General features: G+C 37.8%; 1 protein-coding gene across 6 annotated transcripts in view; it reads left to right on the forward strand.

The window, feature by feature from the left end:
• Positions 1-16,308, forward strand: part of inpp4b (inositol polyphosphate-4-phosphatase type II B) — a 268,417-nt gene that overhangs the window by 158,867 nt on the left and 93,242 nt on the right. For all 6 annotated transcript variants that reach the window (XM_047365702.1, XM_047365701.1, XM_047365700.1 and 3 more), the window contains 2 exons: positions 2,577-2,646; positions 9,250-9,397. In XM_047365702.1, coding sequence (XP_047221658.1) covers positions 2,577-2,646; positions 9,250-9,397 — 218 coding nt within the window. The remainder of the gene's footprint in view (positions 1-2,576; positions 2,647-9,249; positions 9,398-16,308) is intronic.

The following is a 16,308-nucleotide window of genomic DNA, read 5'->3' on the forward strand; positions in this document are numbered from 1 at the left end:
CTTGTTTGAATATTCCTTGTCATTTGCTTGAGTGGTTGCATCTCATGAATATCCTTCTAACCCTGTGAAAACACTCATCCAAACCAAGAAAGAGAATTGAGTCACCTTTGATCTGATCTCCTCTCATATTTTAGCCATCAAAGAGGCATCGACCTCATACTGACCGCTGCCCAGAATTACGATGAAACACCTTCTGCAGCTGTGCTCCTCAGCTCTTTGTTAATGCTTTTCTTTATCTCTGGCCCTTCTCACTGGGATTTTCAAATGCCAATTGTTGTTCTGATCAATGGGCAGGGATTAATTTGGTTCCTGTGTCTGTGTGTGTGAAAGAATGGGGGTTGGTTGGTGTCGTCCATCCTCTGGATCCGTTTCTTAACTAGAAGAGGTCGTTCCATGCAGTCATTAAAACTTTTTTCTGGGGACAGATTTGGCTGTCTGGCTGTGTGTAATGGTTCTTCAGACCAGGCAGAGCTGACGTGCAACGAGCGAGAGTGATTGTTAACTGTCAGCACTGCTTTGATCAGGAAAACCCAGATTTAATGCTTCGAGAGGCAGAGTAAAAGGCCCAGCAGAGGCATGAATATAACATTTCCATATTTGTTTATCAGTAGATGCAGAGTGTGCTGTAAAAGTGAGGTTATTTTGCTTTATGTCATATTTAAAAAAATTTTTTAGCTGTGTTCAAGCTTGTATCCCATAATAGCTTTCTTGAAATTGAAAAATCTATTGATGTTTGATATTTTGATCAGTTAAATACATTTTTTTTATTATTATCTTGTTGCATTTATTGGCCCATTAATTCATTTATTATATGAAACTTTACATGATATATGTTACATTGAAGGTGGAAAAAAATTTTATTTTCTCAAGGTTTTTATTTTATGCGAACCTGGCATTTAACATTTAACATTTAGACTTTCGAGTGTCACTTTATTTAATATTCCCCAGCTCTAAATCAGTCCCTGAAACGTGTGTAGAAGGTGTTACAGTGACACAGCATATTAGATATTGGCATTTCTCTACTTGGAGACCTAATTTAAATGTTTTTTCAGCCTGTCTTACTGCATTTACTGACAATAAAAAAACCTCACAGGCTTCACAATAAATGAGGAAAAAGAGGCCTTGCAAATCCTCAGCATTCATGCATGACGTCATTAAAAGTGTTAAGAATTTAGAACAATACCTGGTAGGTTTTTAAGAAATATGGAAAACTTTTCTCAACACTCCACACTTTCCTTTCCTGGCAGCTTTACAGCAATAAGGGAAAAAAAGATCAAACATAATGGGTCTGTTGCCTAGTAACACCGTAAATTAGAGATTAAACTGTGAGGTTTCCTATTTTTGTTTGGTGTGGTAGCTAAGGTTAATATTTCTATGCTACAAGCTGTGTTTAAATTGGGATACAGATAATAAAATTGTAATAATAATTTAATATTTGCTTATGGAAGAGGAAATATTTATTTGTAAAATCCACAATGACTCATTTAGGCTTGAATGGGGCAGATTAAAGCTTTGCTGTCTTGTCAGAGTGAATGTTTTCCTCCAGATTATGCCTTCTGTGGTCTGAATAACTGCAAGGATACCGCAGGATTTTAAGAGTGGCAGTACATCAGCAGCTGTTTGTCACGTTTTATGGGATGCAAATCTTTAAATTACTTTTTGCTTTGTCATCAAAGCTGTTTGTTTCAGAGAAATTAGGTTTAATTTGATCACACTGCTGCAAAGCAAAACACAGTAAAACACACAAGTGACTTTTACCTTCATTTTCATAATTTTATTATATTAAACAAAGCCAGTTTAGGGTTTTGTGTTTAATTTTACTTTCTTTTTGCAATGCCAGCTTGCATTAAACCTGCAAAAGTAATTAAATGGAAGATAATTGACACACGGTTTTCAGAAAACCTCTGAAAAGTGTGGCAGACATTTGTTTTCTTTCTCATTTATTTTCTGTTTTTTTCCATGGGTCCTGTCTGGGCATTGCAGGCATACCATGTAGAAAATCTAGTCGCCTAGATGTGCCAGGGCAGCTTTTGCTTTACGAAAAGGATATCTCAAGACGAAATCCTAAAGGGATAATTGACTTTATTAAATCAAGACAGGATCCAGCATCACAGTAGCCAGACCAGATTGATATAATATTAACCTGTGTTTGTATGACCTGCAACCATTTGGATAATCTGTGTGTGTGTGTGTGTGTGTGTGTGTGTGTGTGTGCGTGCGTGCATGTGTGTGTGTGTGTGCATGTCTGTTTGATTGAAAAAGAAGGACAGATTGAGCGTGTCTGTGTGAAAAAGGGAAAGAAAAGAAAAAATGGGTGTCTAGGGAGACGCACACATAAAAATTATTGCGTTAACTTTAAAGTTACTAAATGCTAATGAACCTAACCTAACATCTAATAAGTGTTTACGGTTTAATCCTAGCAGCGGTTGTATTCAGTAAAGGCATGGTATATCTGTAATTAATTATGTTTCTCCTGGTTTACTGCTGTGTTCCCATCATGATCATGATAAAAACATGTCTGTGTTTATTAGAAGAATAAACATATTGACGTATGCTTCTGTTTCTTTCATCCTCAGTGTCCTTTGGCTTGTGAGCCCACTGACCATTCCTGCATCGACAGAGAAAATTTCGCGCTAACTGGGCCAGGTATGATTCAAAAACTCATCACCTGTAATTTAACCATTCTTTCCTGATTAAAGGGGCTGTAATTTATTTTCTCCTACTTCCATATCATTTTATACAGTCTTGTTCTTAATTGTGAATTTTAACTCAAAACTGTTTAAGCTTGCAGTGTAAGTACGTGGAAGAAATGTTAAAATACTGTAATTTGTCTCCACTGATCCAGTTAATCTTTTATGGTAGTTAAGATCCTCAAACATCTTTAAGTAAAATTCCCTTGATGCTTTACATCTAATTACGATTAAACTGCCCTTTGAACAAACTTTCTATGAAGAGGATTTGAAGCCTCTTCTGTTTGAACAAAGAATTTAGATGTTTCTGTTTTGATCTGATAAGAGTCTTGGTGCTTTTATACAGTCAGCAAAAAAAGCAGAAAATGTCTAATGGTGGGAATGAACCCCTTGGCTCTCTCTGAATTGCCTGAACGTGGAGCAGACGACAGGAATCCAACTGTGTGAGACTAATTCTCCTGCTTCACAGAAAGTTGGGTCCCTCTCTGATAAAAACAAGAACTGTGGAGAGAAAATTAAAGATAATGTACCAAGAAAAGAAGAAGATTTGAAAAGGTTATAATTCCTGCTGTGCTAAAACTTTAAAAGTTCTTGTTTAAAGAAGACTTCAGGGAAAATATTTTCCTTCCTATGCCCATTCTCTCTCTTTTACGCAGATCCCAACCGCAGCAACCCTGCTCCTGTTGTGATGGTGTCATTGTCACTTAGATTTTCTACTGCGAATAACAAGTGAATGGCAGCAATGTTTGCAGGTGCACATCTGCAGCCTGTCAGGAACAATACATTCCCTGCAGATACCGCCAGACTCTGTAATGCAATTTACTCTTCCACTTTTATTGGCTTTCAAAATGAGCATGCAGAGAGCAGTGAGGAAACGAGCCTACGCACAGCACTGCATAGCACAGGGAGTCATTTTCTTAAGAGGTGTCTGGAAGGGAAACTGAGGCGTCTGATTGGTGGTCAGATTAGTGTGGCTGGCGGGGCTGTGGGGTTTAGGGGTTAATCTGCTCATCTAAAGACAGTTGAAGTCAGCAGCTATCACTCCTCTTATTTAAAGTTTTCATTGCTTTCTCTCCATTCCCCTACCTCACCCTGTACTTTTTGTCATCCTATTCACTTCCCATAATCCTCATGCCCACAATAAATCTCATTTAAATACAATTATGAGCTTTTTCAGAGGTCATTTTAGGGCTAGACTTAACTATAATCCTCATTAATTTAATCTTCTGCAGCACAGGAAAAAATAAAAACCCTTTCCATGGTCTATTTACTCAGCAAACACTTTTTTGGAGAGCATTTTGTGTTGTGTCACACATATTATGATATTTTCAGATATTCATTAAGGTTAAAAATGATGATAAAGATGAAAAAAATCTTAATAGTCCTTTTGGATATATATTACCAGTCAAACGTTTGGACACACCTTTGTCATTCAGTGGCTTTTCCTTATTTGTTATCATTTTCTTCTTTGTAGATACATAGTGAAGACATCAAAACTATGAAGCAAAAGTAGATAGAATTATAGAGAAAGAAATTGTGAAATATCTCAAAATATCTTTTATATTTTAGATTCTTTAAATCAAGTAAAGGGGGGCTTTTCTTTGATAAATACTTTGCACACTCTTGGCATTCTCTCAATGAGCTTCATGAGGTAGTCACCTAAAAATGTTTTCCAGCAGTCTTAAAAGAGTTTCCAGAGGTAGGAATAAAAATAAAGGCAAACCACTGAATGAGAAGGTGTCTCCAGACATTTGACTGGTAGTGTAAATCCTTCATTGCATTCATTCAGAGCCTTGCAAATACAAATATTGTTATAAAAATAAAGCTTACCTGTTATCAAACAGGCTACATCAGTTGCATTATCCCCGCAGTGACTGAATGTATTTATAGTTATGTAAAAATATATTTATTATGCTCTCACTTTCAAGCAAATCTGAAGATTTTTATTTTGAACATACATAGCATATATCTTTTTTGTCCAAATTAGACATTATTGTTCATAACTTAAAAAGAGTACAGAGAGGCTGAACTAAGAATGTTCAATACATGGTTTATACCTTCAATTTATGGTTCTCAGTTCAGTCTTGTGTTCTGTTCTTTGGGTATTGGGTTAAGTTTTTACTCTAGCATTAGTCCTTAGCTTCTGGTTTAGTTAGAGATGCACTTTGTAACCCCATACACTGTATTGTCTCACCTGGTCTTAGTGTAGCCAACGTGGTATATGTATCACTACCACTAAAGCAGGTCGAAGCATTTTCCAAATATACTGAGGATATTATTAGGAACTCTCTACTGCCATTCAGAATTAGATTCAATTCAGGACTAGATTTTCTCCTGCTGGGGGACAATAAAAGATATATCTGAATTATAAGTAGTAATACATAGAATTGGGGAACAAACAGCATCATGAAGAACAAGGAACACAGCAGGCAGATCAGGGCGAAATATGTGGAGAAGTTTTAAGTCAGGGCCCTTCAACACCTAAGCCTCAAAATGTCCACCTGGTCTTTTTGCCTATTTTTACTGTAAAAAGGACAGGAAATGTCCTGTGAGTTAATGGTTTTACCCATTTTTTCAGAAGACATGGAATTTTCAATATTTGGCTGTTATTTATAATTCACTGTATGGTAAAAGAGTGTATTAACAATTTTAAAGTAAAAAAAAATGAAATTTGATTTTATGGTTGTAATGAAAGAAAAACACTGCAGATGTGCATGAAGAAATGACTTTGATATTTATAGAAAAATAATAGATATGTCCTTCAATGTGCAAAAACAGGCCAATATCAACAATGTGTGCAGACTCTTTTCTGCAATTTTCTCCTCTTTAGGTGTAGACTCAGTCCACAAACACAGGCAAACACAGGCCCGCATCATTGTCCTCCCACTACCATGCAGTGCCTTGGTTGCTGAAAAACAGTGGTGGGCAATCTTCTGGCTTTCCAGTGAACTGTCTTTTCCCAGTGCTGCATTGTTACCCATTGTATACTGGTTGGAGAGTGGAGCACATGCAGACATCTGTGCACCTCCTGACAAGAGAAACTGAAAGTGGAGAAAAATATTCAGCTCGTCTCTCACACATACTATATAGAACAAAGCATGGAACACTTTGCAAATATCATACATATACATACAAATATAGCTAAACACTCTAATAAAGCTGCGAAAAGTATAGTAAACATCAACAAAGAGATTAAAGTTTTTAGAGTGCTCAATGTGCACATTTATTAGACTTGCATATACTTTCACTGTACACATTTAGTGAGTTGGCACACTGTCCAAAAGAAGTAACCAGACAATAAAAATCTCAATTTACACGAACAATAGTCTATACATTGTAAAAAGTAGATACTATAGAGCTTCAACAATCCATAAATACAACCGGGAAATGCACAAGTTCAGTTTCAAAACTATCAAATAATCCAAGTTGTTGTTTTGCAACCCAGGAGAACCATTTTTTACACATTTTTGTTGTCAAATATTTCTCTCTGCTCCGTATCTCTACTCACATGTGTTTATCTCCACAACTTTCTGCTCCGTGACATAGCACAAACTGTGGGGTGGATACAGAAACTTAAAGTGCACTTGTCCAAATGTGTCGCCGATGACACGTTCGGTTTCATAGGGTTATGGTATAAAAAATATTCATCATCCTGAAACCCTAAGAATCTGTCACCTCTGCAAACCTGCTAAGACATGACCGTCTACCTAAACTGACTGGCTGGGCGACAACTGCAGCTGAGAAACAGTTAAGAAAGAAATGATAACTGGAGGAGATGCAGAGATCCGCAACTCGACTGTTATAGAGGACCTCTGTGGAGAACCTGTCAGTTTCTTTAATTTGAGGATCTTCAAAAAGATTTGTACTGCATGTTGAATACTGACCCCTGATTATAGCTCCACAGAACTCCACTTCCTGAAACCCTTTACTGTCCTTTTATGACTGAATCAAATGTGGAACAATTTTTGCCACTGATTCAGATTCTGTTAAAAATGCTGTTTGTAAATGTGCTCTCCAATGAGGTTTTGTTGTTTAGATGTATTATAATATTTGCTCTTTCCGAAAATTCAAAATATTCCAACTATGATGTTAGCATAGATTCAATTTAAATCCTCTAAATTATATCCCTGTTTATAATAGAAACCATAGCCTCACACATACACACTCTTAAATACACACATTATGTCTAAATAGCTTTCTATGTCACCCCCGAAGTTTCACTTCTCACCCACAGTTTCTGAGTTCAGCACTCTGTAAACTTCGTAGCAGGTGTTGCCTGAATATGTGAGAGAAATAAGCAGCCCTATCTTTAGAAATACGCTTAGAACGAGCTACTGGAGTCCTAAAAAGAGGATTAAAGTTGCTTACAAATTGGTTGACCTGCCATAAAATTGTTTTGTATTTTAAAGCAACAGTTTGTGTCTCCAGACGCTGTGAGATCTACCAAGTCTAATTAAAGTCTATAAAGGTCTTTATAATGTGACTGATATTAACATTCTCCACACAGCCTAATTTATTGTGTTCTCTAAACCATCTGATAAAAGTCTGACTTTTAATTGGATCCATGTTGGAGTATTACTATGCTTGCATAGTGGCTTGCAAAAATATTCCTACCCCCTGGACTTTTTCACCTTTGGTCACGCTACAAACACAAACTTCAGTGTATTTTATTGGGATTTCATGTGACAGACCAACATAAAGGGCATAACTGTGACAAAAGAAAAGAAAGTTATTAAAATGATTAAATATAAAAATCTGAAAAGTGTGGCAGGCACTATCTTGGAATTCACTCGTTGAATCAGTGCCAAAATCAGCTAAATTTAAGGAAGTGAATTTAAAACAATTTTAAATATTGTGGACACTCAAATATTGGGATGCAAATGTTTTGACTGACAATTCTGTTTGGTTGGACTGAAGATCTAAATGTAACACCTGAACTTGTTGATATAAAAGCATGAGCCCCTTTTTAACTAAAAGTCCCGGGATTTAAATGCCTGGGATTTTATTGTACCCAAGTAATATGTGTGCTTTCACTGCTCTGAAAGGTTGCAGAAAATGTATTTAAATCCTAATGATGTATTGAGACATTGTGAAGAAAATTGCACTACAACCCCAGTCAAGTCGGTGGCAGTAATAAGTTTGCTTTTTTTGCAATTCAGGAGTACACCCTATTATTTCGTGTCACCGACTCAAAGTCCTGCTGAATGTCTTCATGAGCAAAAACTCTCAAAAGAGCCTACACCCTAATCCGTCCACCTATAGTATGTCCTCCTTCTTTGGTCCATTCTCGATCACAAAAGTATCCTTAAATATTAATCTCATATAAAAAAAAAAAAGCAACACGCAGGTCTTAATAATGGTCAAATATATCTCAGTAAGAAAATAGTTTTTATGGTTTCAATAGTTTCACAGATCAGTCCGATCATGCCAGCTGCCATTCTGTCCTCAGTCTATTGCTGTAATGCATCTTTTTGAACTTATTGGCGCTGGGGCTGTGCATAAAGTAAACTCATTTAGCTGACAACAGTTTAGCATGCACATCATGAAATTTTGGCAACTTTAAGAAATCTTTTTACAAGCATTTTTAAAAACAATTGTTCTACCCATGGAGCCACTTTAATACTCAACAGCGAATCATACAGAATTACCAGGATTAATGGTACTGACACTGTGACACATAGCTGTGAAAATAAATTATAGTTTTGAGTCGAACTTTGTCAATTTTCTGGATGACGAGTTTGTTGTGTGCAGCACAGTTTTCTGTGTTGTCGGTTGCTCCAGAAGTATGGATCCCAGTTTTAAATGAAAGCGAAAACATCCTTCTGCCATGCATGATTGACCATCGTGACACGAAATTGTCAACGTTTCACCTCGGGTGCTTCTGCTTCTTCTTATTGAGCGATTTTTTTTTCGGTTAAAGGAAGAAGGAGCAGTAAACACTGTTTAAGGTTGACAGCTTTCTCGCCTTCTGCTGCAAGCATGCAGATAAGAGCATTAGGTCTGTTTTTCGTCTTTAGCCCCTCGATTGCTGCTATTAGAAACTCTCTGCAGAAAGGATGAAGATGGTACAGAATGTAAATCAGGTGGTGGGTTTAGCAACAAAAACTTCAAAATGACTATACAGGCGGTGCCTTAGTATCATACAATAAATAAGCAATTAAAATGGAAACAGAGAAGATATTGGGGCAAAGATTAACAATACGAGGGTTGTGTATTTTGGTGTAAACTCTACTCTTTTCTGCTGACATTGAACAAGAGAGAGGAAGTGGGGCTTGGAAGATGGGAAATGTCTTATCTTTGGCAGACACAGCTATTGATTATAGAATTTAATTTGTGTTTCATACCTTCTGTGACTTTTAGAGACTTCTGATGTCTTCCTGTCCTGCTGTGTCCTTGAAGAGGGCATCTGTCATTGTTAGTTGAGATATTGTTTTCGACTTTGCTTCATTTTGTAAGAATAATCCCATAGATTTTCTTTGCAGTGTGTTTTATTTTCTGCTGTGTCAAATGCATCAATATTCATCTTTCCCTTTTTAATTTGCTCTCTGCTCCTTCACAGTTTTCAGAAACCCGGTATGCAAGGTGTACAGGTTTCAAACAGTGGACAGCAAGTGGATGCTGGTGCGGGAACAAATGGAGGAGTGCACTCTGTCGTTCACAATCCCCAAACAGCTGCTCTCGCTCTACATTGAGGAGGACCATAGAAGGTATGCTGGGCTGAAATCCAATTATTGAACCTTTAAATGTCACTGCCACATTGCCTATTAAATCTGTTTGTTCATTTAGGAGTCCTCTTCTTTTTATATTTTTAACAATATTTAAAACTATTTTTATGACTTGCAACCTACAGAATTGAATGCTTTTACAGAACATATATAGCAAACAGAGCCAAAGCTAAACATTGATCCAAATGGACAACAAAGAGACCGAACAATAGTCAATAATAGATCTTCGACAGAATCCACTGCAGGGCAGGGGGTCAATGACACCATGGGGAGTGATCAAGCACAGGAACTGGGGCAACCAGTGAAGCACAATAGCCACTATCACAAGTCAAAAAATACCAACATTCTGGCCATCTTTATGTTATTTCTGTATGGACTGAGGCACCAAAATGAAATTAAAGTCAGTCTGCTGCCACGTTGGGTTGTGAAAAACCTTTGAACCTATGAAAGGATAAGCCATCTTTGTGGCTAAAGGGGTAGTGATGAGAGATGGTCTAGCCAGCAGGTTGCAGGATCAAAGGCAAAAACGCATGGCGTTGTGTGCCATCTGATGCTCGTCAATTCCCTCCATTAACAATCAGCTCATAGATCTCCCACCAAGATATGGGCTTTAGAGAGTTTTTGTATTATTGGTGAGATTAATCTGGATCTCATCTGCGAAGAAGCGGAAAGAGATATTACATTTGTTATAAGTAGACAAGAGGTACAGAAAAGGGGGAGGATTCCGAATTAGAGCCTCAAGGAGCTTTTTGAGCTTTTGTTGTCTGTTTCTTTAGATTAATTTATTGACAGACAGAAAAAAGTATTTTATTACCAGGAAGGCAAATAGCCGTTATATAAAAACTCAGCATACAGTAGATGATCAGATGAATGATGATTCATCTCTCACTATCTGTTTCAGGTCTTTGCTGGATTGTTCCCTTTTTCTTAAAGACACGAGTTTTAGATGCTGTTTATCTGCTGGAGATAGCTTTTTAGGCCTGAAACCTCGACTTTTGTTCAGTACCTTTTTACTTTTGCACAGTGATTTGTATAATTTATTTGTGAAAAGTTCCATAAACTGGATTCTTGCCGTGTTTCTATTCAGTGTTTTTTAAATTCTAGGTGTATGTGAATATTTCCTTTAGCTATATTCATCCTGCTGTTTGAATCAGTAGTTCAGTGTGGATGGTTCTTCAAGCACCTTTTCCAAATAAAAGCATTCTTATTGTTTACAACAATAAATTTTACAAGGCTGTTTGCTTCATCAGTACCTTGCAAAAGGATTCATATTCCTCAGATGATTTTGTCCCACTGCAAACACAAACATGTTTTATTTGGATGGTAATAGACTGACCAAAAAAGGGAGTGTGTAATTGAAATGAAAAACAAAATAAGTTTGCCTTTAAAAATCACATTATTCACCTATGTAATTTAGTCTCAGTATAAATCCATCTGTTTTGTGAAGGCCTCAGAGGTTTGTTAGAGAACATTAGTAAACAAACAGCATCATGAAAACCAAGGAACACAGCAGAAGTTGTGGTTCGAACCAGAGTTAGGCTATAAAACAATATTCGAAGTTTTGGATTCTAAAAAGAAAGGGTATACAAACCTATTAAGGCACGATTCTTCACCAAAAATCACAGGCCGGGCATTTAGAGCATTAATCGGAGAAGCAGCCAACACAGGTTGGAGAAGCAGTTGACAAAACAACTATTAGTAATCCACTACACAAATCTGGCTTTATGGAAAGTGGCAATATGGAAGCATTTGTGAAAGAACCGTAAGAAGTCCTTTCTGCAGTTTGCCACAAGCCATTTCTTTATTATTGAGAGCAAAGTGTCCTGGAGTCAAATTTCTTCTTTGTCTGTACAAACTTGACAATAAAGCTGATTCTGATTCTGATTTTGATGTAGTTGTCATCAGAAATGGGGAAGGAGGTGACCTGGTCATATGAGACCAAAACTGAACTACATGCAAAACAAACACTGCACATCACCCTGCACACACCATCCTTGTCATGAAACATGGTTTTCATGGCATCATACTGTTGGAGTGCTAATCTTCAGCACATACAAGGAAACTGATCAAAACCTGACTGGAAGATGGATGTAGCTAAATAGAGGGACATTCTGGAAGAGAATCTGTTACAGGCTCCAAAGGACTTCAAGCAGGACAACTACCCTCAGCATACAGCCAGAGCTATACTGGAGTGTCTTCAAAACATATTAAATCCAGCTAAGAATCTGTAAGAAGACCTGAAAATGAATGTTCACAGATTCTGAGCTTAAGCTATTTTGCAAAGAAGAATGGACAAAATCAGTCATCTCTAAATCTGCAAAGCCGGCAGAAATACCCAAAACAGCCTCCAACTGTAATTTTTGTCAATGGTGGTTCGACAAAGAATCGATACGAATATATATTTTTTTAACATTTTTAGTTTTTTATTTGTAAAAATGTTGGAACTTACCATCTTCCTTCAACTTCACCATAATCTACTGCTTTCAGTTGGTCTAGCGCATAAAATGTTCTCTAAAAGTGACAAAATGTAAAGTTTAAGCGGTATTAATACTTTTAGAAGTTACTGTATGCAGTCTTCATTAGATAATTATGTTCGGATCATGACTATCCTTTTTACAAAAAAAAAAAAATTAAAGTATTTTTCAAGCTCTTCCCATGCTCTTCTGGGAAGCGCTGCTCTTTGCCTACTCTGAATAATACAGTTACATAGATTGCATTTTTGCCTTAACTTATTTGGATTTCAAAACAAAGTTAGATTCTTTGGTACTCTGGGCTCATAAAATTGTATTTTTTTTTTCTGCAATAGGAGTCTATAAAAACCTGTGAAGCAATAAGTGCATGCCTAAACCTCTGCTCAAAACGCATTATAATATATCAGTTTAAAAATATAGCGAGAAGATTAGTGTTTGCAAAAGGGACAAATGTAGGTCAGAATAGAGAATGAAAGTGCTGTGCTGCAGTTATCTTCATAGCACAATACCCCTCTGACTAAGGCATCTGATCAACAAACTAATTCCATGGCGCTGAACTTGTGGCAGCCTCCTGATGGGAATATGTGTTTCTCGTCTTTCGGTTGTGTGTTTTACCTCCTCCCTGCATTGTGTGACCCACAACCAACAGCTGAGTTGAATGCACTGGTCAAATCCATGCATGTTTAATGCATTTGCAGACCAGGCTGAGTCCAGCTAAACTGTGTCAGAATTATGTTTCAATGACAAACGGATCATTCTTCACACACCTCTGAGTGTGCATTAGAGTACATCAAAGATCCACTTCCCCGAGGCTTAGACAGTGTTTGTCGTGACGGATGATTCTGCAACTGGCCTGTTGTCCCTGGCAACCCCTTTCCCTACATAACACACCCAAGAATGCATACGCATAGACACACCTTTACATGAATTCTTCATGCTCTAAAACAATCAATCAGTACAGGAAAATGCAGGGATTCAGTTGAGTTTGGCAGGAAAGTTTGAATTGTAATAGTTATTAAAGGTTTACTCAGATTCTCAAGGACACATTCACAGAAAAAGTCACTCGCTCCAACACAAACAAACAACCAACAGCCAATCAGCCGTCACCACATTGATCTGCTTTGAAATCTCATCACTTAAGGCACATAGCTGGTAACTATAAAACATAGATGGTATTACCTGTGTGACGCAGCTCAAAAGCAAGTATCATATTCAAAAATGTCCTATAAGATCTTTGCTTATTAATAAACACGTTTGATTCATCCCTGGCTCGGTTGGTTGTGCATGGCTCCTGTAATCCTATTTCAACGTCTTTTTCCTCAGAGCCTCTCCATTTAGACTCCTTTCTGTCAGAGTTCACAGCTGTGCTAGTGCAGGGTTTTTAATCATTCTGTGGTGCTGCTTCAGATGGTGGGTGGCATCACTTTATGTCTCCTGGATAATCTCGGTTTTTCTTCTTCTGTTTGTTAGCTTTGATGTCTTAAACTTGTGTTCCAATCTGAGGGTGTAAACTAAGAGGTTGGAGATTTTTCTGTATTCTGCTGGTGATGCTGTTTTGACTCTCTGTGTGGATGTTTTTGTTCGAGTCTGTGAAGATAATGGATATGCGCTGCGCTGAAGTGTGTGGGTGTACAGTAGATTAACCCTCATCTATTAACAGCTGCCTGCTTTGTCATTAACAGGGGAAAAGATCATCCTTCTCTGTCTGGTGTCAATTAGTACATTCAGGGTTTATGTGAGAAATCTTTAAATTTGTTTCCACTCGGTCTGTGTGGGGTTCTGACTGTTTGTTGGTTAAACCAGAACAGGCTGAAGAAAAAAAAGTTTTATTTTGTAGATTTTTAAAGTTAATCAGGAGGAACATAAAAACATTTGAATCCACTGAAATGTAATACATTTTCTCTACATGTTAGATGATACCTTTATAATTTATAGTATTGAATAACATTGCAAAAAACAAAAGTCTCTTCCTCCGATCAGGCATAACATTGCGACCACCTCCCTAATGGTGTGTTGTTTCCCCTTTTGCTATCAACAAAGTCCTTACTTTTTGAGGCATGGAGTCCACTTGAACCCCTGGAGGTGTTTGTGGTGTCTGGCACCCAGATGTTATCAGCAAATCCTTTACACTCTGTAGTAGTAGGGTGGGGCCTCAATAAACCAGACTTGTTTGTCCTGCACATCCCACAGATGTTTAATGAGATCCATAAGGAAATTTCAAAGGCAACAATGGTGAAGCTAAGTAAGATCCTGGTGGATGGCAGGGCCTAAGGAATCACAGCGGAATATTGCCCAAACCATCATACTGCCTCCACCAGCTTGCATTGTTTCCATAGTGCATCTTGGTACATGCATGTGCTTCCCGGGTAAGTGATGTAGCCCCATCCAGCCAGCTACGTGATGTATAAAAACCAGACAACCTTGCTCCATTGCTCTGCGGTCCAGTTCTGATGCTCACGTTCCCATTTTTGGTTTTTTTGGCATTGGACAGGGGTTCACAGAGGCATCCCACCTGGCAAGCTGCTATGCAGCTGCATATAATGCACTGTGTCACCACATACCTTTTAATCCAATCCTGCATTAACATCGTCAGCAGTTTGGGCTCCAATGTCTTATCTGTTGGATAGGACCACACAGGCAATCATTTTCCTCCCCCCTTTCATTATTCGGCCTTGGTCACCCATAACCCTGTCCTTGGTTCCACACTGTTCCTTTCTTGGAACAGTTTCTTTGTCCTCGTGATGCTTGTGGTCTTTAATCCCAGTTTTGAGGTGAAAGATGCATCATCTTCCTTTGATCATTACTGTATGTCAGGTTTGCAGCCTAAGGCTATTCTTGAATAATCTTCAGCTGTAATAAATTTTAAATTGCAAGCTTCCAATTTCAGGTGTCAGGGGAGACAACGGGAGTAAATCCTTAAAGTATTGATTTAAGGTTGTTATGTTGGAAAGGTATACAGCTTTTGTATTCATAGAAAAAAGAGACTCCCAGAAATTTGGATCCATAACATATTTTAAGTATGAAAGAAATGACTATTTCATTTCATTAAATATACCTGTAGTGCTCTATTAAGATGTGGCGTCAAATGCATTAATTACACAACTGTTTGGGGAGATTTTTATTTCAGAGTGTTATCGCTTAGATGGTTAGATGGTTTTAGAACTATCCAGGGACACAAATCAGTGTTGCACTGCACACCTCCTCTGTTTAATACTGGTTTTACTTGCTAAATGTAGATGGCTTCTTTGCCTTATCTCTCAACCCACCAGCCTTCCTTGTCCAAAATGTGTGGCCTGCTGTCTTCCAACTAGTGTCCCTTGCCCTTTGGATGTAGATGACTTGCTGAGTCTTGACCTGATGAGCTGACTCTTGTGTTGGGCCATCCTGGTGTTTACTCCTCCAGTGCAAAGGTCTGAACATTCCTCACTGCACTAGACGGCATATACCACATTCAAGAGCTTGTGTTTGAGTATTTTACTTTTGTGTTTGTCTTGCTGGTCCTCCTCTGTCGTCCTTGTGGGGACCTTTTGGTACTCAATGGTGCAAAGTTCTTATGGCTGAGATTCAAAAGGATGTACTGGTCCATGTAGGTGGGATTTCTATAGACGTCACTGGTGAGGCTTCTGTCTCCCTCAATGTGCACCATAAATGATAGGTCTAAGCCTTTGGTGTCCTCCCCTGTAAAACTGATTTGATGTGTTCAGTAAATTTTTGCACTTCTTGGATTTGGATGTAGACCCAGCTGCCATCCTGTTGTGTTGTTCCCTCATAGAAGTTCTATGATCTACTTTCTACTTCCTTCACGTATAGATTTATTATTTGTCTGTTTAGGAATTTAGGATTGTCATGTCCTGGATGACTGAGGATCTAAATCAATGTAATGTTTATAAGTGTTGGGGCCTTTTATGCCTTCCTTCTGAATATGGGCATGAACTGGACTGACAAGAAACAAAAGACAGCCAAAGTCCAAAAAAAAAGCTTAAAGGAATAATTGATCTAAATTTCAAACAACAAATAAAGAAAGAATGGGTGACTCAAGACGTTTTTATATTACTGTATCATACTCTTTTCAGACAGCGGTGCACTACATATAGTAATGATAATGCATCTTCATTTGCCATCCAATCGCTGTGCCATCCACTTGCATATTTCTCGTATTTAAAACATTGATATTTACCCTGATAATCATTTAAATTAAAAATACCCACACTCTCAGATGACAGTGGAGTTTCAGTGTTCAGGATGTATTGTCTGAATGGTTGCATTTGGTTTAGACTATTGTAATTCTCTAGTGCCTTGAAACTTGTTATTTAAATCAACGAACATGATCACATTGCCCCTGTGATTGTTTAAAGTGGTCCTCTGGTATTTAGGGCTACTTCATGCTATAATTGGATACACTGGAAACAATATGTTTGATTG

Source organism: Girardinichthys multiradiatus, chromosome 5 (assembly GCF_021462225.1).
Source record: "Girardinichthys multiradiatus isolate DD_20200921_A chromosome 5, DD_fGirMul_XY1, whole genome shotgun sequence".
Lineage (NCBI taxonomy): Eukaryota > Metazoa > Chordata > Actinopteri > Cyprinodontiformes > Goodeidae > Girardinichthys > Girardinichthys multiradiatus.